Genomic DNA, 26,462 nt, shown 5'->3' on the forward strand with positions numbered 1-26,462 from the left:
GCTTCTTCATGTAACTGATTTGCCATAAACCATTCTGTAAGCATCGTTCTTTGATTATCTGGATTTTCTATAATATTTTTTAGTTTTGTATCCTTAGTTAATTTGACCATATTCATTAAGGGAAGATGAACAGGCATTCTTTCCACTGGTGGCCAATGATAATGTATTTCATATCCAAGTAATCTCCACATACCATCTTGATCACAAATATATCTACATTCTAAATATTCTTCTATTTCATCTATTTTTTCTGTTTGCTCATTTTCAGAATGATCTATTCCTTGTTTGATACGTTGGAAAATTATTTTAGCTTTATCCCCTCCTTTGTTTACATATTTACATAAATATTTTAACATTCTGCTTTGATTAACAAACTCAACATTTAAATGGGCTTGATATCTTTTTAATAGGAATAAATTGTGTGGAACAACCCATCTATTGTCCAAGTTATGGTTATCTTTACGTATGTATATATTAGTATTTCTACGTTTATATTGTGCAAATCCATTTTCAGTAAAATTAGTTTGATCATTGAATTCTTTAGGGTAAAATTTTGAACATTTGCCTTTTTTCATGCATGGACAATTTTCATTCTTGGCTCCACATGGTCCATGCATCATATGTTCAGCTATAAGGATGTATCCTAGAGGATCTTCTCTAGGATCTGGTATTTCAGTTGATATCCATTTATCTATCATTTCAATCGTTATTTCACTTGGCTTTTTATCTAACCAAACTAAGATATGTACATGTGGTAAACCTCTTTTTTGGAATTCTACCGAGTATAAAATAGCTGTTGTAGGTCCAAATATTGTGCCGGATTGTATATCTTCTATTAATTGTTCTAGCTTTATATGAAATACTCGAACTATAATATCAGGTCTATCATTGGGTTGTTCGTTTTCTAAGATTGTCATAGTAATTTCAGGCCACCTAGGATTACATGTAAATGTTATAAATAAATGTGGAGGTCCATATACACGACATATTGCTATGCCATCGTAATAGTTTTGCATTTTATATCGTTTAGAACCAACATGGCTTGATGGTAATATTATTTTTTTTCCTATTTGGTTTCCTTCCGTTAAACCTTTTTGTACTGCATCAAATATTCCTTGTAAACATTCAGCTCGTAATTTGTTTTGATTTTTAGCAATAAACATTAGTCTATCTTCATCTTCTATTGCACGGGCATCAACTATTGCTTGTTTTGATAATCTACCATAACATAAATAAGGATTTGGTTGATTTGGTCGATAATGCATATGATATTTGTAGTATTCATGTACTGTAATTGTTGATCTTGTTTTTTTACTCTTTTTATTTGTATTACTATTATAATATGGTATGCCAAGTTGAAATCCTCTTTCTCCATAAGGAAATAATAAAGGGTATTGTAAAGCCATATAGGCTGGATGGAATATAGATATGCGTTGTAATCCATTATTTTTATTTTGAACAATAATATCTCTTTTATAATTTTCTAGATTTAATTCTCCAACTATTAAAATTGCTAAATCTTCTGTATGTGGCATTTCATATTGTATTGGATCACCTTTATCAGCCCCTATTATTCGAATACTAAAATCAACACCTTTATGTTCTTCAAATAGATCGCGAGCATAGCGAAATGTTTTTACCAATGGATTATATTCATCAAACATTTTTTTTAATTGTTCAACTATATACGGATTGATATCTGTACTTCCCATTTCTTCTTTATTTAAAGCATGTATTCTATTTTCTATTTCATTTTTAGTATCAAAAATATATAGTTCTGCAAACTTTGGAATTTCATTAGGCTTAGGTAGGAGACATCCAATACGATGATGTATTTGTCCATTTACACGAAACACATATGGTCCATCGCCATTATTTATATTTTTATCTATTGTGCCACCCATTGAAGTAAAAGAAAATAAACTATTATATTGTCTAATCTTCTGCATAAAATGTTTTGATAGATTATCTTCTTTATTATTAAGTAACCTAGCAAGTGTTTCTGGTGGGTTCTGGAATGGTGGTATTTTTATTTTGTTATTTTTACAGCAATTTGAATATATAATTTCACCTTTTCTTTTCTTTGTCTCTCTTTTATTTCTTTCTTCAAACCAAAATATAGCATTGCAATGTTTACATTTATACTCTGGCATACCTATAAATGATTTGTTTTCATATGATTCTTTTAGATATTTAATGTATTCTGGGGTAAAGGACACCATGCCATGTAAAGTTGATAAATATGAAGATATATGGTCTATCTCTAAACATTTCTTTTTTGCAATTTTTTCTAGATAATCTAAATTATATTGTATTTTTCTTTTATTTTTAATATTTTTTTGCTTTTCTGTATATATTATATCTCTTATATTACTATTTTTTGATGTTTCTTCTTCATCTTTCTTACATTTTTTATTGTTATTATGCACCATATTTTTTTTCTTCTTCTCTTTTTCGCTTTTTCTCTCTTAGAATTTGTAGTCTGATATATCTTCTTTTCTTGCAATCTGATTTATCATATTCTGCTATTTTTATTGGATCTTGCTTTCTCTTTGATGGCATATTAACACTTCTAATTATATAAGCACAAAAAATAGCCAAAGTCAGAAATGAATATAAGCATAAAATTAAATATGAATAATTAAAGATATTGGTTGAATCAATACAAAACTTAATCATTCATTTCAACAGCTATATATAATCAGAAAATTACACATGAATAGTAAAAAAAGTGTTAGCTAATACAAACACTTCAATATTTATGACGACAAAGATTAATAGGAGCTACAATTATTGATCATACATACAATGGGGCAATAGAGCTATTCTATTGCCATTCTCTAATAATTCCTAGCGTACATCTTTTGTACAGTACATCCATTCCATTTGTATTACAGTTTCTTACAACCATCGCACAAAATTTTCAAATTTCAATAGATAGTGTTGATATTTTTATATATATTTCTGATTGGTTATTGTTTTTAATTAGTTCCATACTAAAATTCAGTGCATTTGTGGCTATAGATAAAATGGATTTGCTGATTTATTGGTAAAACAATATCTTATGGAAATAAAAATAAATAAATACAAAAAAAATGTGAAGCTTTTGCACTGGTTCTAGTGCAAGTATTTTTTCTGTCTTCACTGATGTTGCTACAATTCTCCAATTCTCCATAGGAACATTGATTTTCCAGAAGGGTTGTAGTAGGATCTTGGTATGTCTACGCATCCAGCATAATATAACTTTTTGGTCATTGGTACAACACATCCAGTACAATATATATATATATATATATATATATATATATATATATATATATATATATATATATATATATATATATATATATATATACACATATATATATATACACATATATATATATATACACATATATATATATATACACATATATATATATATAGACACACACATATATATATATATATACACATATATATATATATATACACATATATATATAAAATTTTCCAGCTCGTTATTGTTTTTTACCTTTTTGTACTTCCTAGCTTCAGTGTCTTGCTCCTGTTTATCTCCTTTTCTTTTCCTTATTCTTTTATCCCCTGTAAAATAAACATTTACTAATATCATTGCAGATGATCAATGTACAATGATGAAAAATACTAAAAAGAATAGACAATGTTTTTTTTTCTGGTAAATATCCATACTACACGAAATGTTATTCACAGCTGATTGGTTGTGCTATAGCTTTTCTAAATAGAAAGTAAAATTTGCTGTAACTTGCTGCAAATTATTTAGAGGAAAAGATTAGACTTTGTGACTAATTGATTTACGGGATTGAAGTTAGTATAATTACATGTAAGTACCTAGGTTTGTCAATTAAGGGTTTGTTTGGATCAGAAGTGGAGGCTACAGCTACATTGTATAGTACCACTATATAAATCAATGTATTTTGAATAACTTTTAAAAAGTTTAATTGAAAACAGTTAGTTTGGAATGGTGGTCATCGTAATATACTATGAGTTAATTTATTAGGAGTACACGAAAGCTTGACTTGTTAGCAAAGATCAAACAGAAATCAAAAGGAACACATCCATATGTCCTCTCTACTAAGTTGTCATTGGAGATTTAGGTGACAGAATAAGACGTGGCTGGACGTAAGATTTCTTTCCGATTGCTTCCGTTCCCAGTGACTTATATTATAACAAATAGTCTAATACTCCTATATAGTGTCAGAGAAGTAACAGATATAGTATATCTTGTTGTCCATCGTGCACATCATCAGGATCAGGGCAAGTTGCAGTAGGCTGGTGTTGATGTTCTTTGATTCGGTATAAATCAATCGATCAAAATGCAAAATACTACTGGATCTGGGCTAATTTGGGGGCTTTCGTGATCGTGCAAGGTAATGCAGGCGATCGTGTACCTGACCTCGTCCTCGTGTTCACTAATACATGTGATTCAGTTCACTAACCTCGTCCTGGTGTCGCCGGACCTGCTCGCCGCAGAGCTACCGGCCGGAGGCCACCGCCTCGAAGGTTCCTCCTCGTCGTTGTGTTGTCGCGCACGGCGCAGGATGTGCTTGCCGCAGAGGTACCGGCTGGAGGTCGTTGCTTCTTTATCCCTCGGTGGATCAGATGTATTGCCGGTGGATGTTGATGGTGGTGTTTGGTGCCGGTGAATGTGGATGGTGGAACGGCAAGAAGGAATGTGAGACAATGACGAGAGGAAAGAGGAATGATGGAGAATGAATATATATACAGAGAAGAAGAAGAGTCAATCAAGGAAGACGAAGAGTCGTGGCCCTTTCGGAGAAATCAGGTGGCTTTGCACTTTTTCATTATACTCCAACGTAAGATTGTCTTTTATATTTTAGTTCTTTTCGCGTTTTGGAGCGCACGCACGAACCACGCTGTGCCACGTGGCATCGCTAATCGCTCGATAACTTGCACGGATTTCGATAGTAAGAGATACCACATGTTTTTTTTATACTTGGCAGACCATAACATCAATTTTCCTTGAAAACTTTGTAATTGATCCGCAGATGAAACACTGCTGATTTCCACTCAGTTTACAATACAAATACACCGACAAACTGCCTCAAAAACCACCAAATTCATTCAAAGTAAAATGGGTATGAGTGATCTTGGCCCCAAGAGATTGACTAAGCCTAACCACAGACAGTGGATCCACTGGACCCAGATTACTACATGATGTGAATTATGACAAAGAACATTTACAGCCAAAGCAGCAAAATTTACAGAGAACATCAAGAAACATAAACCACCCATTACGTGGGAAAAGAACAGATTACTATATGCACCTTACAGTTGGCTTTATAAATAATGACTGCACCTCACTTAAATTTCAGTATAGAGGGCTGCTTGGTTATGATGATGAGCATTTGATGATCGTTTGTCTGTTATTCATTTGAGACGCGAAAATTATTCCATGCCCTTTCACATGCATTGAGTTCTATACATCCATTTAAGCCTTTCATTGACAATTTACTTGAACTTGGAAAGTGCATCCAACAGTTATAACTGAAGCTATATATATATATATATACACATTGAATGATTAAAGCACATCTATAACACTAAATTAGTTCAATTAAATGTAACATTGAATATATTTTAATAATATATTTATTTTGTGTTAAAAATGTTGCTATATTTTTTTACAAATTTGATCATTTTTAAGTTTGATTAAGAAAAAATTCAAAGCGACTTATAATATAAAACGGAGGAAGTAACTCATAAATCATTTCAACGACAAAAGGTGAATTTTCTCAAGCATTAAAATTTGAAAATAAGTACACTAAAAAAACTTAACTTATATCATGGATTTATAAATTCTCCATCCTCATTGTGGAAGGTTAACACGATTGTTAGCTGTTGGAATATAGTAACAGAAATCTGACACCTTGAAACACTTCATGCAGTACTAAAACTTTCTAGAAGCTAAAAGAACCATACACTCCTGGACCATCGAAGTACTAAAGGATTTAACAAAGTACAGAAGAAACCCGAATAAGCCAAACGGCATATTTACAAACGAAAATAATTTATAAATAAAATACGTGTTCTTAGCGATATAAAAGCAAATGCTGAGAAATAAACTACAAACAAAAACGTCAAAATCAACTCCAAATTCTAGATTGAAAATTCAAATTTTGGTTGATTAGTTATCCCCTTCTAAATTGAGTTTTTTTTTTTGGACGGAGAGAGTATAAGTATAATCGAGAAGATGGGGCTGCTAAACCAAGGGAATGCTTTTCTGCATTTTTTTTCAACTAACGAAAGCAGTCCAGTCTAAATACCATTATCAACTACCAGAGTTCACCACCAACAACAATACCTAATTCCTTATGTTGGGAACTCATTCCTTCCACGTGAAAAGCAAAATACCTTATTAGCGTATGATTAATTAAGTATTATAAAAATAAAAAATAGATAATATATTTTTTAAAGCAACTTTTCTATAGAAATATTTTTTAAAAAAAACACAACGTTTAACAGTTTGCAAAAACGTGCATAGAAAATCGAGAAAGTGATGTTACGAAAATTGTCCAAAGAACACAGCCAAACATCTTCCGGACGCCAAGTCCAATACGATTAACACCCTACTTAATTTGGATTCAATTTTAGTCCTGTGACAGATCCCCAAAGTGCCAGAATTGCACATTCATCTTTCTACCTTATTTCCCCAATCCTGAATGAAGAGTGCACTAACACGATGTCCTTCCTGCGGGGGGCTATTAACAGACGGCCGCGCTCACCAAACCGAGGTGGCTGAGGCTGCGAAGAAGAAATTGCGACGGTGAGGACGAACGGGAATGTACGGTGCAGCGGGGGCAGCACCAGGGTTTCCCACGGTTACTACACGGTAGCTGCGGCAAAACGTACAAAACTATGTAAAATTTATCAAAATTTCAAATTACTTTTTAAATTTATTTGAATTTAAGAAGGTTACCACAGTACCCCGCGGTAAGAGCACGGTTACCGGTGGTTTTGCAAACCTGGATAGCCCACTCCATATGGTCATGTTTTACAAAACATGTGCCACGCCACGTTCACAGCGCAGTAGCAGCATGGCCATTCAAGCGGCTTCAGCTGTAAACATTTTTGGATAACGAAACAATGACCGTAGCTGTAGATAAGATAAGCAAGCAAGGTATCCATAAGACCATAATAAGTAGTAGTTGTTTGATTGCATACAAGATTCTGAAATAGATAATACTTCCATGCAAAGTCTTTTATCACGGCATAAGTAGCCGATGTTAGATTGCCTCAGGGGCTTCTGAACTTCTCCTAGATGAGACATGACAATATCAGGAATATATGACAACGTTAGGAAGCATTTATCCAAGTACTTTCCTAGATGATACCTAGATGACACATGACAATATCAGGAATATATGACAACGTTAGGAAGCATTTATCCAAGTACTTTTCCTTCACTGAAGAACTCAAGCCATAGGCCTCCACTCTACAGATCTTGCCACCATTGGCGTCCCCAGGATAGCAATCGGTTCATCAATATCAGCCTCTTTGGTAGCGTCTCCAGGGCTAGCACTCTCTTCATCAAAGGCAGCATCACTTGTCTCTCCAGAGCAGGCACTCTTTTCATAGTCAAGATCAGCACTGGCGTCTCCAGTCTTGTCATCAAGAAGACCCACATCATATGCCTCACCATCAGCTTCAGGGCTAGCACTCCTCTCATTAGCATACGTCTCAAGCAAACTAACCCAAGATGTAAGATCTAGATAATTCTTCTTCCTAGTCTCCCTAGAAAAAACAAAAACAATCATCAGCTCCCCTGTTAATCAATGCTAACCAAATTCAAAACAACAAAAAAACACAAAACAACATCATAACATCATACCTTGAGTTAAACCAACTAGGGAAGGGGTAAAGCAGCTTCTTATCAAGATTAGTGGAATCGAAGATCTTCTTGGAAATGCATACGAGCTCTTCAGCTTCTTCCCATAGAGCTTGTTCCTTGACAACATTCATCTTTGCAAGTCACAGACCTTGCTGGTTGTAGATCTGAGACCTGATGTCAGATATATTCTTGTAAAAATCATGAAGAATCAGGTTTGTCTCATCCAACAGAGCAGAACCAGTGATAGTTGGTAAAGGGTAATCCAGCTGCTCCAGGAACTGCAAAGATGCAATGATAAAAGGCTCACTCTTCATTACAAGAAGATAAATAAAAAAAAAATCAAGATACACAATGAGCATACAATGCATCCCTGCCACAGCAACATTCAGAACTTACATCAGTAATTTTGTGCTTTCAGGCAATTTCAGAAGAGAACTAAAGATTAAGGAGGAGAAGGTCGTGGATATACCAGCTGTAATGCCCACGATAATCTAGTAGGTACAACAAAAAAAAGAACTGGCCCTAATAAGCATTTTCAGGCAACGCGATATTAGATTCTCCATGTTTACAGCTAAGCAAACAAATTAGAGTAAGTTTCAGGCATTCAAGTTGTTTCTCCATTTTCAGGCACAAGCAACATTAGCTTCTCAAATTTCATGCTAATCGATGATAATTTCAAGTTGGTCCGAAAAGTTCCTTTAAACAGCAAATTCTAGAACTACGCTAATGGATGATAATTTCAAGTTGGTCTGAAGATGACGACATCAACAGTTCCCTTAATAAACAGCTAAGTTCAGAAATACGCTAATGGATGATAATTTCAAGTTGGTGTGAAGATTACCATATCAACAGTTCCTTAATAGCAAAATTGAATTTCAAAACATAAGTGATGGTGTACTTTTCAGCATTTTCAGGACAAGGGCATACCATTTGAAGAGAACAGCATAATCAGACAGATCACAGGTCAGGATTCGCATAGGATTGCATCCCATCGGGGAAATAAGTGAGGGGAGAGAGGGGAAGTAAGGGAAGGGGAGAGGCGTACCTGCCGCCTGATGGGCTCGGCTGTAGGGTTCACCGCCGGATGGCTCACGCGGAACAACCCTTGGATGGGGCGAGGGCGGCGTCGGCCACCGTTGGGGCGGGGACGGCGGCCCCAGATCGCGCGCGGGCGATACAGAAGATGATACGTCTGATCCAGTTCATCATCCCCTGCAAAACGAAGCGCACGTTAGGCTAGATACAACTCAACCGCGGCGAACCCACGGCGGCAAGAGACAAGAGTCACCTCTCCTCGCCATCGCCGACGCGGAGGAAGACGAGGCGGAGGCGGCGGCGGAGGCGGGGGCGTGGCGAGTCGAATGGGACGAGGGGTTCACTTAGGGTTTAGACTGTGGTTTATGTATGCGACGTAGAATCTCATCGAGCCGGGGAATGGATGTCTCTGGAAGATATTGTGGGGGGGGGGGGGGGGGGCGGATCGAGCTCAGCTGGGCCGGCCCGGCAAGGAAGAGATTTCGGTGGCTGCGGCGCAGGCAAAGATATCGAGAGATTTTTGCTGCAAATTCTTTTGTAATTCGCCGTTCTCGCTTCCAATCCAAAGCAGAAGATGGACAAGCATAAACGGACCTCCCTCGGTGAACTTCTTTTGAAACTAAAGCCAGCAACATGGTGCATATCTCTACTTAAGATGAAGGGATTCTCTTTACCTTGATTCATAGACCAATAGCAGCTTCAATCTTCATCCATGGCCAGCCATCTTAGAGTTCATCTTGCCCCTGATTCATTGTCCTCCATGGCCATCTTAGCCCTCACAAGCTTCTAATATAGAGCTAGGTGAAGGGAAGGAGGACAGATCTGAACTTTGGTGTTGGAGGGGCTTTGAAGCTGGGAAGAACAAGATCCATGGAGTTGATAGTTGATAACTAGCATCTATGGCTTTCTGGGGAGAGGAGGAAGAACAAGAAGACATGGTGTGTTGATTTGTGGATATGGGGACTTGGAAGGAAGGGTGGATTGGGGCTGGATCTAGGAAGCAGCTTCCATTGAGGATACCTAGGGAAGGAGGGGGAGAAAGCAGCTTTGTGGAGTAATGGAGGTCTGGTTGTTGAAGAAGACACAGATGTAAAGAAGATGTATGTGTGGTAGGCAATGGTTACAAGCAACAGGCAATAGTAGTGGAGTACTAGCAGTGTACAAGATGCCAATTCAAAAGATGGCAGCTAGTAGTACCAGCGAATACAACAATGAATTAATTAATGAATTATTTAAGGAGCACAGCACAGCCGAATCGGCTGTATTTAAAAGTCCTCTTATACAATGCACTGTACACGGTACAGAACAGGAGTATAATAATAAAAATACAAAGTCCCCGTTTCCCGTGAAAGAAAAAAAAGGCTGTCACAAATGGCATATACGAGTACTAAGTTAGTGCTTTCTTCCAAGTAATTTCTAACTTTATCTAGATATACGGGTGTATATCCAAATACATGACAGATTGACAGCCAGCAAAGTAAATGATGTGTTCAGCAATTCTGTACAACACCAGCAACCACAGGGACCCTGTCTGGTTGTTTGCAGCACCGAAAATGTGGACATGCTTGTAACATCCAAATACTACATGCAAAAAGAACTTGGGTATATTCATGTGAAGTTGTGAACAAACGAACAAAAATGTTTGAAAAATACCCTTCAAAGTTCAGACCAATAGGTCCTTTTGCAGGATGCCTTTGAAACTTTAGCTGTTAGTAGTCCAAGCAGTTTTACTTCACAAGTTTAGCGCACCGGTTTGAGTTATAAACAGCCTGCACATCATCAATAGATTCATCAACAATAACAATAGTGATTAATTAATTAAACATCATGCTGGTTTAAATGTATGCTGATGGGGGCATATCACATGAGCAATGGTAAGGATTTGGTACCTGTAGACCAAGATAGGATAGTTCGACAAAAGAATTCACCCCATGTTTGGTCATTCGTTTTGAGCATAAACTGCGTTTCAGTTGGAACTATTTATGCTGGCAAGTTGAATCAACAGATGGTTAAGTGCACAATCATATTTAGAAACTATTAAACCAATTATGTGTTGCACAATGAAAACCATAACACCTGGCATGTTCCAGACATTTTCCTGAGACATTCAATTTAGAAATTATAAAATGCACTTAAGTAGCAAAGGCCACAGTAACATATTCTGGAGGTTGATAGAGGGGTCATGGGATGACAGTAAATCAGAAATTAAGTTTAGGTGCCCACAGCCCCACAATGACAGCTATAGCATTCAATTTGTTGCATGGGTGGAACTATGGAACCTAGAAAGTACCAAAAAAAACAAATACTTATCTAGAATAACCCAGCAAATAGAGTTTAGGCTGTCAAAAAGTACCCAGGACATGTTTAAGGAGGATAAGACTTCTTGAAAGTTGCAAATACACCGCACTACAAGATTGATACAAGAACCATATTCATGGCATGAATTGGAATATGCAAATCATGAATTGGACTGCCATGTAGATTTAATATCAGGATCTAGAAATCCTTTTGCAAGATAGCAAAGAGCTATATGTACAAGTGAAACAACGAAGAAGGGTTTTGCTTATTTGGACTGGCTTGAGCAAAGCGTTCCATTATTTGAAGTAGAGCATGATCCATGAAAGCACACTGGAAAAGCATCAGCTTGAAATTAATCAATTTTATCATGTCACCATATTATCCCTGTTATGTCAAAGCATGCATTATATACTAGATATGAACTGTTAACATTCAGTAATTTGCACTTCTTGAAAGTAAATACATCCATGTTGTACCAGTCTATCTTGTGGAAGAGTTGAAGATTCTTTGTCAGTGCTTCTATGAAGTGAAATGCTAATTCATTAGCACATTTGGAAGAATCTCTGCACGTGACGTGATAGCCATATATCTGCTTGAGTAGATCTTCTAAAAGCATCACTTAGACAATGGCTCCAACTCCCAGTCCCAGAGCTTATATGTCCATTGTCCTTGAACTACTTGCGTCCACAGAGGTATCATCCATGAACCTAATTATTTGCGCAGTTAATGACCTATATGCATGAAAGCGAAATTAAAATATACTAAAAGAACCTGGCAAGGTAATTATTACCAGTAAACAGCTAGCGTAATCCTTAAGCTCATTAAGCATCGTCCAAACAAAACAAGTAACTGAGCCGCATTACATACACATTCAGACCACACATCTTGCGTGCCACAACGGAGTTCGAATTAAAGAAATCAAGGCTAGATTTAACCAATATAATCGGCACCTTTCTTTTGACCGAGTTCAAGAAAATGGGCGTACGTTCTTGGGTCACCTGCTCAGAACAGCGCCGCTTCGACCTCGGTCGCCGGGGCGGAACCACCCCCCACACCTCCCTTCCTAGTCCCATGATCCGGCCGCCGTCGCCGCTGCCGCCGCCGCCGCTCGGTCGCCCCCGCCGGGTCGTGATGAGGTAGAGGGATCGATGCGATCGCCACCGCAGTGTCGTCTTGTAGTTGAGGATGGCGGGAAGATGGAGGAGAGGGAGGGTGGAGGACGGAGGCGTCGACCGCAGAAGGGCGCCGCGCCGTCGTGTCGGAGGAGGGGAGGTGGGGCGCCGCCGCGCCGAAGCGAGCAGGCGGCGTCGAGGCGAGTAGGAGTAACTGGGCCTGGCTTAATAGGCCTACTTACAGCACTACGGCCAGCCTAGCTAATCGGGCCGGAGAAGGCCCCAGTTTTGGGCCTGATGGCGTCGTTTTGCCTGTGGATCAACCGGATTGGGAATAAGTCTATTTTGTAACCCTCATGTCTTACCACTAGTTGAATCTCCTCCCACTATCGCAAATGGACTCCTTCGGTAGTCTCGGAAACGGTTTCGTCCTACGTGGGAAAAAAAATAAGGGACTAACTAGGGTTGTGTTTAGTTGGTGGAAAAAGTTGAAAGTTTGAAAGAAAAGTTTGGAAGTTTATGTGTGTAGAAAAGTTTTTGATGTGATGGAAAGTTGGAAGTTTGAAGTTGGTAGAGGGGAACTAAACACGGCCTAGTTGTGATAGATTTATAACTTCAAATCTTGCAGAATTTTTATCCAATGGAGATAGTCCGTTTTAAATGAAATAACCAAAAAAAGACAATCACGTCAAAAATCATAAATCTAGAAAAAGAAAACTATTCTAAAAATATAATTTTAGTGCACTATAATTAAGTGTAATTGCAATATAACTGAGTGTATCTGTAAGTTGGATACAAGAACACGAACCTAAGATCATACAGATAAAATAGTGAAAGATAGGAGTCTAAAAATATAGGAGTCTAAAAATCAGTTGCAAGTAAAATAGAAAAAAACATTTCGAAAATCTGAACTCTGATCATACGTCAGTACATATGTACAAAGAGTGAAGTTTCAGTATTACAACACGTATACTTCTATCTACGTTCTCTATCTCCACTGCAAATTAAGCCTGATCCAAACGAAACGCATAAGAAGGGGGCTCACGCCTCTACTATATACTCCCACTTGTATCTTGTTTCTTTTGGTTTGTCAAGTCACCTTTAACCATCTCCACAAGTTGCTTCGTTTTACAGGTCTACGCCTACGCGTACGTATGTCTAGCTAGTAGTAGTAGAGAGTACTACCGGCCAGGCAATGGATAGTCGATCGGGTCAACTTGAATAAACTCGTAGTACAAAAAAAGTCAGGGACACACGTTTCGTCCAGCTTCAAAACAGAAGCAGATTTCCTTCTTCCTTTTTCTTTTTCCATTGAGTTTTTTGTTGGATGGTGCTAGCTACCTACCTCAAGTATGTTTCCACTGAAGACTTGTTACTGGCGCCGTAAAATGGAAGAGCGAGAAACACCGATCTAATGACAGAACGTCAGAACCGTACCAATGCATGTCGCTGGGCTCGCTACTAATTTAATTTATCAATTAGAACCGACCACATCGTGAAAGATTATATGTATGCCCTGGCTAGTAAATTAGCGCACGTCTGCTATTCCTTGGTGCTGACCCCATGCATGTTACCTGGAAGGCTGGAACTGAACGAGCCGGCTGCCTGCTTCTAGGTTTCTAGCTAGCTTGGCTGCGATGCAACGCTGCCGGGAGGCTGCTCCTGCTCGTTCGCACTTCGCACATGCGAACCGCGAGGCGCGGGGCCCTGCGTGAGAAAACCGAGAAGGTCACCACCTCGTCCCTCCGACCGAGACGGTAAATATCTCGCGCGCGCTCCGTTGATATGAGTTTGTGATTGGCCGATGGAAACCGTGTCGCGCGCTTCTCTAAGCCGCGGAGGGATATTTTAGAACCAACCAACCGAGCCGAAAGATGCCTTGATGTTCTTGCGAAAACGCATTCCTGATATAGAACTGCTCCTGTAAGCGTGTTTTTTAAGCGGTGTGATCTGCATTTTTCCCGATGCCCAGTAGGAGAGAAACTAAGCTTGGGCTTGCGTGCGAGGAGCACTGCTTGAATCTTTGCGAGTCACTCTTCGTCCAACCTTACTCGCCGTGCAGTGAGAGATCCATCAGGGAAGTCAAACAGTACTCTTTCAGTTCCAGAGATCAATTAACGTAGCATAGTGAGATATACAGCTCGGTGCAGTACTAGTATGGCATATTGGCATGTATAGCGAAGCCCTAAACTATGACCCTCAAATTTGTTTGACAAGAAGCAAATCTGAATTTTAAGTTGTGTACTGTACGTGTATATAGCTGTAGCAAGGTCGGCAGCATAATAAGATAACAGTTTACCGAGATCTAAGGCTTCCCTACCTTTGACATAAGAAACAAATCTTAGTTCAGTTCTCCATCTAGCTAGGTACCCCCTGATCCTCCTCAACCTCAGTATAATCTATCGTGCTTCCATGTGCACAGATCGATCAAACTCGCATGATGAGACGACCTGCACTTGTAAAATGCTTATATACGTAGAAACGGAGACTAACACCAATGATCACCTGTGCACAGTTCCAGTGTACTAGCACTAGCTAACAGGACGAGGGATTGGATTCCAAGGGTAGACTTGGTTTCCCCTCGTCTCGGCCAGCCTGACATTCGATTCCTCACTTGCCTTGCCGCCCTCATTTTCCTCACCACCTTCGTCTCCAATCTCATTCCATTACCTCTGCTATATATACACACAAACCGCTGACCCTTCTACCGTGGAAACAACAAGCAGCCACACACTTCAAACTAAGATCCTAGCCCGGCTAGCTGCAGGGCTAGCTAGCTAGAAGCAGGCAGGCATCGATGGCGCCAATGCCGCTTGCTTCTAGCTCCTCAAAGCTATGCAGCTTGCTGATCCTGTGCCTAGCCTTCCTCGCGGCCGTGGACCGGAGCACGGCGGGCATCTTCGATGAGATCGAGCTCATCTGGGGCGCGAGCCGCACCTACTTCTTCATGGATGGCGACTCCGAGGCGCTGGCGCTCTCCCTCGACCAGTCGCAGGGCTCCTGCTTCCGCTCCAGGGAGAAGTACCTCTACGTCCAGATCGACGTCGAGATCAAGCTCATCGAGGGAGACTCCGCCGGCACCGTCTGCACAATCTACGTAAGAAATCTTGAAAAAAAAAAAATCTTTCGACCTCGATCTCGCAGTCTCGTGTATCGATTACTGTGTGTGTACGCGCCGGCCATGCATCTCAGCTGACTTGCATGCCAGTGTACGCTTGGTAGATCAGTGGTGTTGACTTTTGACACACGTGGAATATTTCGATGTGCGTACGTGCGTGCCGTGCAGACGATCTCGGAGGGGCCGTGGGAGATTCACGACGAGATCGACCTGGAGTTCCTCGGCAACGTCACCGGCGAGCCATACACGCTCCACACCAACATCTTCGCCAACGGCGTCGGCGGCCGCGAGCAGCAGTTCCGCCTCTGGTTCGACCCCACCGCCGACTACCACACCTACTCCATCGTCTGGAACCCCAAGCGCATCCTGTACGCAATAAAACACATCAATCCCATCTCCAATGCAACTCGATAATAATCTTGCATTAGTACTCCTACTAATCGTATATGTGTGATTTGGGCGAAATGCATGCATGGATGCAGGATACTGGTGGACGGGAAGGCGATCAGGGACTTCAAGAACAACGAGGACCAGGGCGTGCCGTTCCCGACGTGGCAGTCGATGCGGACGTTCGGGAGCCTGTGGAGCGCGGAGGACTGGGCGACGCAGGGGGGCCGGGTCAAGACCGACTGGAAGCAGGCGCCGTTCGTCACCTACTACCGCAACTACAACGTCACCTGGTGCCGGCCGTCCCCCGGCGTGGCGTGGTGCGGCGACGAGCCCAAGGACTCGACGCGCTTCGACCTGGACGCCAATACGCTCTCCGACCTGCAGTGGGTGCGCTCCAACTCCATGATCTACAACTACTGCGACGACAGTGTCAGGTTCAACGCCACCACCCTCCCCAAGGAGTGCACGCTGCAATGAGAAGAAGATCGAATTGATCGAGGGGATCGATCGATTGCATGCTGATTCATCATTCGTTATTCTTGTACATCTGAAGAGAGACAGACAGGTAAAATTTTGATTCTTTCGATCGTCAGGCCTGTGGTCGATTTGGGCCGCTCCTTTTTTTTCTTTTCTGGAGCAGATGTACCGCGATATGCGAAATTTATCTGACGACATACAGAGCAGTTCTTGCGTTAAAATTCGTTATGACAAACAAAACTAAAACAGCCAACCCATTTTTATTCCATGGTTATATATGTTGGGACTTCGTTAATCCGCTTATTATTGTTCTTGGTGTCATGTACCATGTGCCATATGAATTTGAGGAGATTTACGATCATGTGACATTGTGAAGTACAGTAGAGATCAAGTTACAGTATCATGAATGCTAGAACAGCACGGAGGCAATGGCCGGCTCCGGCTATGTGCGATGGCCGGAACTCTGGTCGAGGCTACATTCGGCCGGAAGGCCCTGCGGGAACCGCCATTGGTCGCCGCAGTAATCGTAGATCATGTAGTTCGCCCGCGCCCACGCCACGTCGCGCTCGCCGTCGGCGCCGAGCTGCCTGTCCATCCACGCGCCGCCGCAGTCGCACGTCGACGGCGACGACGTGGAATTCGGTAGCTGGCCGGACGTGCACGGGCCGCCGCCACCGCCGCCGGCCGCCGGCACGGCGCAGGCGCTGTAGGCGTAGGTCCGGTACGACGCGACGAACGGCGCGGCGGTCCAGTTGATCTTCACCTGGCCGCCGCGCGTCGCCCAGAAGTCGCCGTTCCACAGGCTCGCGTGCACCCTCATCGCCTGGCCGCTTGGGTACGGCACGCCGGCGGCCTCGTGGTTCTTGAACACCCGTACCGCCTTGCCGTCCACCGAGAAGCTGAAACATACATCATATACATCATACAATGATGCAAATGCAGGCATGCAGCTATGCACAGGAGATCTAGTGCATTAACTCAAGCTCCAGGCAGTGGTCGATCGATCAGATTCGTGCATGGATGGGCCAGCCAGTCAAGTGGCTTGATTTGGATATGATTATTAAAACTGTTAAGATTTGATTCAGATGTTTAAATCATTTTTCGCCGGAATCTAGTATTTGACTTGCCATATATAAATTTCTCCTCTCTTTGACAAATACCTTTTTTTTTTTTGTCAGGCTGAGTTTGACGTGTTACCTGAGCAGGCTTCTCATGTGCTTCTGCACGGTTTCCTTCTCTCTCTCTCTTTTTAATAAACAAACTATACTCATGTGGCCTACTTTGAAATGAGTGAGTGCAGCCGTTCAGGCATGCAGCTATTGAACACGGCGTTAGAATGATTTAGCTGTAATCTCGAGAAAAATAATGTATTTCTAGTTATCTACTCAGTATTATGTGCTTAATTGCTTAAGAGTAAGGATAATAGTGACTTATAAGACTACTATAAATTTATGTGGAGGAAAAAAGTAACTAAACGTGAGGGGTGTTAGCTCTCATGCAAAAACTAGCTTAACACGTGTTCCAAAACAAATACATCAAATCTATAAGTGAGAGAAAATAAGAGGAGAAGATAAATTTAAGACATTATTATAGCTAATCTATTACTATAAGAGGAGAAGATAAATTTAAGACATTATTATAGCTAATCTATTACTATATGTGTTGGCTTTAAAATAAACTAACAATTGGCATTGAACTCTACTATTAAACTTGCTCTAAGTGCTTGTGTACAAGTCCTACAAAACGACGTTTTCGTGGCAACAAAGTACCAAACCGACAGTGATAAATATTTCTGATGCAGAAATGCAAATTTCTCATGTGAAGTTTAGGACATTTTCAAAGGACATGCCTGAGCACCCGGCCCATTACAAGTATGGGATAGGGGCTGATAAATCCGAGTATTCGGTCATGGGCTCATGGCCCATTGGCTAGGCTCCCAACCGAACGAATTTTTTTTATTTATACAAATCTAATCGATACTTCAAATGATTTTAAATAGAAAAGTGATAGACTACAAAGTTATAGATCTACAACTTTTATATAAAGTTTATCTTCATCCAATGTCGTTTAAAATGTAGATATGATATTTTTAAAAATGTGTTTTATATTTTGTAACGAATATTTGAATATCTAAAACATCTTAAATGAAAAAATTGTTAACTACAAAGTTGTAGATCTTCTTGAGCTCTACAATTTTATATAAAGTTTTATTTCATTTGACTTTATATAATATAATTTTAAATTGTAAAATCATAGAGCTAATAAGTTGTGCTGGAAAGTTTGCATTTAGGTCCCTTACCGCTCTCTGGAAGGGTGATTTTTAAAAATCGCCATCCCAAAGGGCGGCAGGCGATTTGTAAATTTTTGAAACAAAAAATTATTTTTGTAAATATTTTAATAAAAAATGTATAAATAAAAAAAATCCCGAACTAAACGGAGTATATGCCACGTTCCACGACTCCGTGACGTAGCACACGACCACACGTGAAGTTGTGAACTTGTACGGTTCAACCTAAGTCAGCTCACGGGAAGACAAAAAGATCTTGTACGGGTTGTACCCAACTTAATTTCTCTCTCACTTGGCACGGACTAGGACTTGAATCTTGATCTGGCTGGGACACTGTACCAGCAAGCTAGCTAGAGCGCGGAATACACGAGATTATAAGAGGTTAATTGTAAGACGAGTGCGTTTGTTGCGTAGCATACGTACATGATGTTGAGGGGGTTCCAGAGGATGGTGTAGTTGTGGAAGTCGGCGGTGGGGTCGAACCAGAGGTAGAACTGCTGCTCCCGGTTCCCTCTCCCCTGCGCGAACACGTTGGTGTGCATCACGTACGGCTCGCCGCTCACGTTCCCCAGGAACTCGAAGTCGATCTCGTCGTGCGCATCTCCCTCCGATGTCAGCTGCACATATCACAGTATCACACAGATAGTCTATTATACACATGCGTAATAATGCACTAAAAGTAGTATGATATATAGCCATATAGGTGACTTTACTTAATTTGCATGTGGTGTATGTATGATTACTGGCTTAATTGTATAATATTACTACGTACGTAGAAGGTGGCGACCGTGCCGGGCGATTCGCCGGGGACGAGCTTCATCTCCATGCTGAACTCGCCGAAGAGGAACTGGTCCTTGGACTGGAACCCGGAGCCGGAGGCTTGGTCGAGGGTGAGCGCCACCACCTGCCGCGTGGCCGCGTCGTCCTCGTCGGTGACCCTCACGTGGTCTTCGCCCCATATCACGTCGAATTCCTCGCGGAAACCGCGCCCGCGCGCGCCCGAGCACCCCGCGACGACGCAGCACGCCACGACGATCACCAGAGCCGCCGCCGCGCCAACCTGCTGCTGCCCAAGCGGCCGCGCCATGTTTAGTTACAGTGCGGCTAGCTAGTTAGCTCGATATAGCTTCTCTTGGGTTTTGGCACGAGTGGGACGTGAAACAACAGGAGCTGTGTGCTAGGGTTTATATACGCGCGCGAGCACGAGGGGATCGTCGATCGCGTACGCGTGGATGCGCGTACGCCATGCACGCGCGATCGAGCTCGATCGATCGTCTTGCATGTACGCCGGTTTGGGGTTGCTCACAAGAAAGCACAACGTGCGCCAACGGCGGCGTGGCCTAAGCTATAGCTAGTCTGATAAGATTCAACTACGTTTGGAAATCTCTGGCCACGCATGGCGACTCTAGGCTCTGCGTACAGTACTGCATACATGCACAGCGAATGATTGGTTGGGGTTGGATTCTTGCATTGACGCGATCGGTATGCATGATTAGTTTGACGTTGCGTGCTGCGTGTGCGCACGCTTGAGCTTGATATATCTTCCGAATGTCTAGCTAGCTTGAAAGTTGAAGGCCCGGCCCTCTCACTTTCGGGTCGATTGATCTGTGCTAATCGGGCGTACGTCGCGATCAGAATATGGGGTCGATCGGCGTTATGATCCATATACGGAAGCGTGCTCACGGGGTTAATTCGTCATTCGCCGTATGGAGTTATCAAATGGAGTTGTAATAAGAACGACGACGACCCTCGTTACTTGTGTAACGTCTATACGTGACTGCACATGCAGGCATCACTGCATGCATGGTTTGTGTTAGTTTCATATGCTGACAAACTTAATTGCACTCCCGTGCTCCTTCAGAAAACTGATCCATTGTCACTAAGTATAGCTATAGAATTTTGGTCTGGAAGAAGCCGAGGACCAGTGGACGAGTTCTTCAGTGTACAAATGGTTGCGGTTGATGCAAGGAATAAGTTCACCGAAGGTCCCTCAACTTAACAGCGAGATTTTTTGAGGTCCTTAACCACAAAACCAGAAATGTATACCCCTAAACTCACACAAACCGTTCAAAGTAGGTCCCATAGCAGTATATGTGGGTGGTTTCGCTTATGTGGCATCTGACGGAGCGTGAGGCCCCTCACCGGGAGACCGCGCAGGCCCCCCTTTGCCGGTTCGGCCGGGGACCCTGGGTGAGGTTCTAAGCTCCTAATCTGTGGAAGGTTCGCGAGAATGGAAGAAACACAAGACACGGGCGATGTATACAGGTTCGGGCCGCTGAGAAGCGTAATACCCTACTCCTGTGTTCTGGTGGATCTGTGTATGAAGAAGCTACAAAGAGCTGGAGAGCCAGAGAACTCTAACTTTCTCCCTCTCTGGTTCCGAATCTAGCCTCAATCGTCCTCGATCCTCCGGATCCTCCGGATCCCCTTTCTAAGTGGGCAAGGTCCTCCTTTTATACTTCAAGGGGATACCACATGCACCATCTCTCTCTTTTGTGTGGGGACTTATCCTATCTTTCCTCCAACTTGACTTGCCTTCTCTTCATAAATGGACGGAGATTTGTATGGTTGCCGTCCGAATGACCTTCTGATGGGACGGCCCATACCTACCTCCACTTCGGCCGGAAGCAGGCGCGACGTGGGAACATGGCTGTCTGCTGACGACATGACCAGTGTCAGACCGGTCACAAATCGGTCATTCTTGTCCACCACGCGTCAGTTTAGCAATCTGCATGTTCGCCCTTCTTCATACAATGTCTTGCTTGTAATGGTTAGGATGAAGCCTGGCATATATCTGACCGGGACCAACGTGCCATCTCCAGGAGGTAACACGCCGGCTCCGGCTAGGGACGAGTGCTTGGAGGCTCTCATCCTGACGGGATGGGGCGAGGCGTGTGTCAGACCGCCTGTCGCCACCTAACCCACGATCTGATCGGTCTGTGACTGGTCACAGACCGGATAAACGAGCGCGCTGCACTGCGTTACATGCGGCGTGACGCGCTCGTCCAAACCGTAATAAATGCGGTTAGGTGAGCCCTGCTGCGCTCACCTAACCCATACACGCGGCGCAAAATCTACAAGGGGTCGGGGCGCCTCAGCCCTCGGGGCCGAAACGGGAGCGGTCCGACCCCTCGGGGAGACAAAGAGGGGGGCGGCCACATCACCCTCGGGCCCGACCCCCCCGAGGGGGTCAGGCCTTGTGGGTGATTGCTCCTGCCCAAGCCTCTAGTCATGATATTCCCGGTCCCATGTCACCGACAGTAGCCCCCAGCGTTATGCCAGGGCGATCGTCCTCCTCAAGGGAAGCGGTCGGGCGTGACGCCACTTCCAAAAGCCTGGTGACAGGTGGGACCGGTCTCCATAGTTGGGCAGAAACCCAACGGTCGCAAATTACGCACTCCGGCAACGGTAACTCGACTGTCAATAATGAGCGGCCTCTTCAAGACTGCCACATTACTCAAGTAGCACACGAATCGGGACGAGCCGGTTCGTTTTGCCTGGAGATATGGTGATGGCGCTTCGGTCGGCGAGCGTAATTAACGCGCGCACGATATGTTCCATCTCGACTGCCACAACCGCATATCCACCTCATGCGCCGCAAGCGGGCGAATGGGATTAGTGGAAGCGTGGGCGCGAGAAATGAGGGAGCGAGATAGTGGGCGCGAGAAGCGAGGAGCCGGGCACAGCGTTGGCAAGGGTATAAAGACACCGAGGAAGAGATTTGCTTCCTTCCTCTCGCTATTATTCCCCTTGTCTTCGCCGCTTGCGCCCTAACTCCTTGTTTCCTGTGCCCTACCTTCGCCACACGCGCTCGTTCTCAAACATCTCCTCTTCCGGCGTCATGGCACGGGGCTCCGCTCTGCTCGATGGTAGCGTGCTGCCGCCTTCCCGCATCGTGAGCGAGAGGCAGGCCGGACTGCCGCGCCGCTTCATGCCGGAATCTGCCACCAGCCGGGAGATAGTCACGCTGGGCGAGGGACGCCCGGCGCCAGACTACCCGGGGCGGTCCGTCTTCTTCCTCCCTTTTGCAATGGCAGGGCTGGTTCCGCCATTTTCTTCTTTCTTCATGGATGTTCTGGAGTTTTACAATCTCCAGATGGCGCACCTCACCCCCAACGCGGTAATGACATTGGCCATCTTCGCGCACCTGTGCGAGATGTTCATCGGGGTGCGCCCATCCCTTCGGCTGTTCCGGTGGTTCTTCACCGTACAGTCGGTGTCGCCGCCGTCGGTGGTTGGTGGCTGCTACTTCCAGCCGCGGGGGCCGGTGCTGAACCGCTACATTCCCTGCGTCCTCCGCAAGAAGTGGGATGACTGGAAGAGCGACTGGTTCTACACCCCCCTCGCCGACGAAGCGCGCCTCCGACTTCCGAGCCAGCCCCCGGCGCAGGCCTCCAGCTGGCGGGCGCCGGTAGATCTGGGAGATGGTTATGACGCCGTCCTCGACCGCCTGGCGGGCCTGCGATCCCTGGGGCTCACAGGGGCCATGGTGTACGGCGACTACCTTCGTCGCCGGATTGCGCCGCTCCAGCGGCGCGCCCGGGACGCCTGGGAGTACACCGGGTCCGAAGACTACATGAGGACCCACCAGGGAGTCAGATGGGACTGGGCTCCTGAGGACTTCAAGATAGTGGTCCAACGGGTGCTGAATCTCAGCTCCGTGGAGGCATCCCTCATTCCCCAAGGAGTCCTCCCCCTCTGCAGCGATCCAGACCGCGCCTCCATCCTGACCATCATGCAGGCGGTCGGGGCGTCGGAGGAGCGGGCTCCTCGAGGCCACGATGGCGCGGGAGGGAGCCGCAGGGGGGAACAATCTACCCCGGGAGGGGGTCGTGCTTCTGGGCCCCGCGACGGGGGCCCGGGGAGCAGCCGCCCTGCCGACGCCCGGGGGAAGAGGAAGCAGGGAGGAACCCCTCCCCCATCTCCTCCCCGAGGGGGCGGGGCGGCGCGTGCCAGCAGCAGGCGCCCGGAGGGGGCCACGCCGACGTCGCAGCCCGAGGGGGAGCGGAAGAAGAAACGGCTCCGCAAGATGGGGGGGACAGAACCATCCTAGGGAAACCTTATTTCCCCTCCAAGGTGGTCGTTTAACCGACCCCCTCGCAGGTTCGTCCCACGCCCATCGTGGCTGTATTTATTCTCTCAACGCGAGTTTTCACTCACCCATCTTGTTTGTCTTCTGGTCTTTCTTCTGTTTCAGCGAGATCCCGTCGCGTCCCTCCCGCCATTCCAAGTCCGGCCAGTCTGAGGCCGAGGATCCGGCGGCCGCAGAGGCTCGGAGGCGGGAATCTGACCGGCGAGAAGCCGCGGATCGCCTACGGGAAGCCGAGGAGGCCGCTCGGGAGGCCGCCCGGGCTCGCCAGGCCGAGGAAGCCGCTCGGGAGGAGGCCGGACCCCGCCAGGCCGAGGCGACGACATCCTCCGAGACGACCCGTGAAACTGACCGGCAAGAGGCCGCGGATCGCCTTCGGGAAGCCGAGGAAGCTGCCCAGATGGCCGTCCGAGCTCGCCAGGCTGAAGAAGCCGCTCGGGAGGAGGCCAGACGTCGCCAGGCCGAGGCGACGACGACTTCTGAGGCAGCTCACGACGAGGCCGCGGGCGCATCGCTTGGGCCCACTCCCTCGGGCGACGCTCAGGACAAGCCAGGTCCGGGGGACATCCCCGAGTCCGGCACGTCCATCGGCGGCCCGAGCCGCGCGGCATCTTCTCCGAGGCGGCTCTTCCCCACGCCTTCCGTTGCCCCACTGAACGCAGAGCCCCTTCTGCAGGCCTTGGCCATCGCTAACACCACGGTGTTGGACGGGTTAAGTGCCCAGGTGGAGGCCCTGCAAGCAGAGCGGGCGGAGCTCGACGCCGCATGGGCGCGTGTCGAAGAGGGGCGACGCTCGGTGGAGGCCATGGTGGAGGTGGGCCGCAAGGCACACCGCCGGCACGTCTCAGAGCTTGAAGCCCGTCGGAAGGTGCTGGCGGAGATCGCCAAGGAGGTGGAGGAGGAGCGGGGGGCTGCCCTCATCGCCACCACTGTGATGAACGAGGCGCAGGACACCCTCCGCCTTCAATACGGGAGCTGGGAGGCGAAGCTAGGGAAGAAGCTCGACGCCGCCCAGGGGGTCCTTGACGCTGCCGCTGCCTGAGAACGGCGGGCGGCGGAGACCGAAGTGGCATCCCGGCGGCGCGAAGAAGCCCTTGAGGCCTGTGCCATGGCGCTGGAAGAGCGTGCCTGCGCCGTGGAGAGGGACCTGGCGGACCGCGAGGCCGCCGTTGCCATCCGGGAGGCAACGCTGGCGGCGCACGAGGCCGCCTGCGCCGAAGAGGAGTCCGCACTCCGCCTCCGCGAGGACGCGCTTACCGAGCGGGAGCGAGCTCTCGAGGAGGCCGAGGCCGCGGCGCAACGGCTGGCGGACAGCCTGTCCCTCCGCGAGGCAGCGCGGGAGGAGCAGGCGCGCCGTAATCTGGAAGGTGTTCGCGCCGAGAGAGCCGCACTGAACCAGCGGGCCGCTGACCTCGAGGCGCAGGCAAAGGAGCTGGACGCGAGGGCGCGCAGCGGCGGGGCGGCTGTGGGCGAAAGCGACTTAGCCGCCCGCCTCGCAGCTGCCGAACACACCATCGCCGATCTGCAGGGCGCGCTAGACTCGTCCACCGGGGAGGTCGAGGCCCTCCGCTTGGCAGGCGAGGTAGGGCCCGGCATGCTTCGGGACGCCGTCTCCCGTCTAGACCGCGCCGGCCGGCAGGCAGGCCTCTGGGGCGGGCGGACTGTGAAGTACGCCGCCAACCAGGGGGGCCTCGCCCAGCGCCTCTTGGAGATGGCCGGGACTCTCCAACGGCTCCCCGAGGAGCTCGAGAGGACAATTAAGTCATCCTCGAGGGACCTCGCCCGAGGAGCGGTGGAGCTCGTACTGGCGAGTCACCAGGCCAGGGATCCCGACTTCTCCCCATGGACGGCGCTGGAGGAGTTCCCTCCCGGGACCGAGGACGGCGCGCGCGCGCAGGTCCGGGACGCCGCCGACCACATCGTCCACAGCTTCGAGGGTTCGGCCCCTCGGCTCGCGTTCGCCCTCAACTCCGACGAGGAGGACGATGACGGCGGAGTGGGCGGCAGTGGCGACGAGGCTGGCGACCCGGGTGCATCGGATTGAGCCCCCAGGCCCCCGCCAATCTTCTGCTTTTTCTTCTTTTCTTTCTTCTAAGGCCTTCGGGCCTCCTTTTTTATAGATTAACTTAATCTGCAATCAAAATGAAGAAATTTTTGTGTCAATTTCATTTTGCTATGTGTATGAGATGAGGATGATCTGTGCCGTGGTCCTTTTGTGTCTTAGCTTGATTAAGGGCTCGTGCTCAGGTCCCAGTCCTCAAAAGGCGCGGGTCGGGGCTAGTGCCTGGGGAGATCCACGTGTCGAGACTGGCCAGGCCGGGAGCGTGGTGACCGAGGGTTATGGGTGACCCGATGTGGGTTTTTGCCGATTCCCCCCCGGAGTTCACCACGCCCCGGGGCACGGCTCGGTTCTGGGCCCCTTTTGGCGATTTTAGCCGACCCGAGCCCCCGAGGGCAGGATTGAGCGCGAGTGACCTATTTCAAGTTAAGATTCTTCAAAAGGAAACAACAGTACAGATACAGCCTTTAGGAAATCGAAAATGCTTTTATTGAAATACAGATATAAGAGAAATAAAAATATGCATGTGTGGTAGCCCCCGGCCAACCCTGCACGCCCGAGGGGGGTGCGGGGTTGGCCTGAGCCCGAAACCTGACACCCGATCCCCCTTAGGGGTAGAAGCGACGAAGGTGTTCGATGTTCCACGGGTTAGGCAGCTCTGTGCCGTCGCCCGTGGCCAACCGAACGGAGCCCGGCCGGGGGACACCGATCACTCGATACGGACCCT

General features: G+C 46.1%; 2 protein-coding genes and 2 long non-coding RNA genes across 6 annotated transcripts; 1 reads left to right on the forward strand and 3 right to left on the reverse strand.

Annotated features, from left to right (window-relative positions):
* Positions 1-7,142: 7,142 nt before the first annotated feature.
* On the reverse strand, positions 7,143-9,972 carry LOC4336906 (uncharacterized). 2 transcript variants are annotated; one of them, XR_003241950.2, is made up of 4 exons: positions 9,580-9,972; positions 8,916-9,082; positions 7,871-8,148; positions 7,143-7,773 (listed from the first exon to the last, which is right to left on the reverse strand). It is a non-coding gene; the product is annotated as an uncharacterized lncRNA (long non-coding RNA). The 2 variants fall into 2 exon arrangements; XR_001545631.3 differs by having other exon boundaries at positions 9,159-9,972.
* A 230-nt stretch (positions 9,973-10,202) lies between these two features.
* On the reverse strand, positions 10,203-12,527 carry LOC136356253 (uncharacterized). 2 transcript variants are annotated; one of them, XR_010740910.1, is made up of 6 exons: positions 12,189-12,527; positions 11,680-11,934; positions 11,442-11,587; positions 10,795-10,890; positions 10,559-10,674; positions 10,203-10,486 (listed from the first exon to the last, which is right to left on the reverse strand). It is a non-coding gene; the product is annotated as an uncharacterized lncRNA (long non-coding RNA). The 2 variants fall into 2 exon arrangements; XR_010740909.1 differs by lacking the exon at positions 11,442-11,587.
* Positions 12,528-14,928: 2,401 nt separating this feature from the next.
* On the forward strand, positions 14,929-16,594 carry LOC4336907 (xyloglucan endotransglucosylase protein 7). The gene is made up of 3 exons (XM_015778701.3): positions 14,929-15,412; positions 15,602-15,801; positions 15,916-16,594. Exons 1-3 carry the CDS (start codon positions 15,113-15,115, stop codon positions 16,298-16,300), a joined length of 885 nt encoding a protein of 294 aa, XP_015634187.1. The 5' UTR covers positions 14,929-15,112; the 3' UTR covers positions 16,301-16,594.
* Positions 16,542-19,764, reverse strand: LOC4336908 (xyloglucan endotransglucosylase protein 7). The gene is made up of 3 exons (XM_015778700.3): positions 19,360-19,764; positions 19,011-19,204; positions 16,542-17,199 (listed from the first exon to the last, which is right to left on the reverse strand). Exons 1-3 carry the CDS (start codon positions 19,672-19,674, stop codon positions 16,743-16,745), a joined length of 966 nt encoding a protein of 321 aa, XP_015634186.1. The 5' UTR covers positions 19,675-19,764; the 3' UTR covers positions 16,542-16,742.
* Positions 19,765-26,462: the final 6,698 nt, after the last annotated feature.

This window comes from Oryza sativa, chromosome 4 (genome assembly GCF_034140825.1).
Source record: "Oryza sativa Japonica Group chromosome 4, ASM3414082v1".
Taxonomy (NCBI): Eukaryota; Viridiplantae; Streptophyta; class Magnoliopsida; order Poales; family Poaceae; genus Oryza; species Oryza sativa.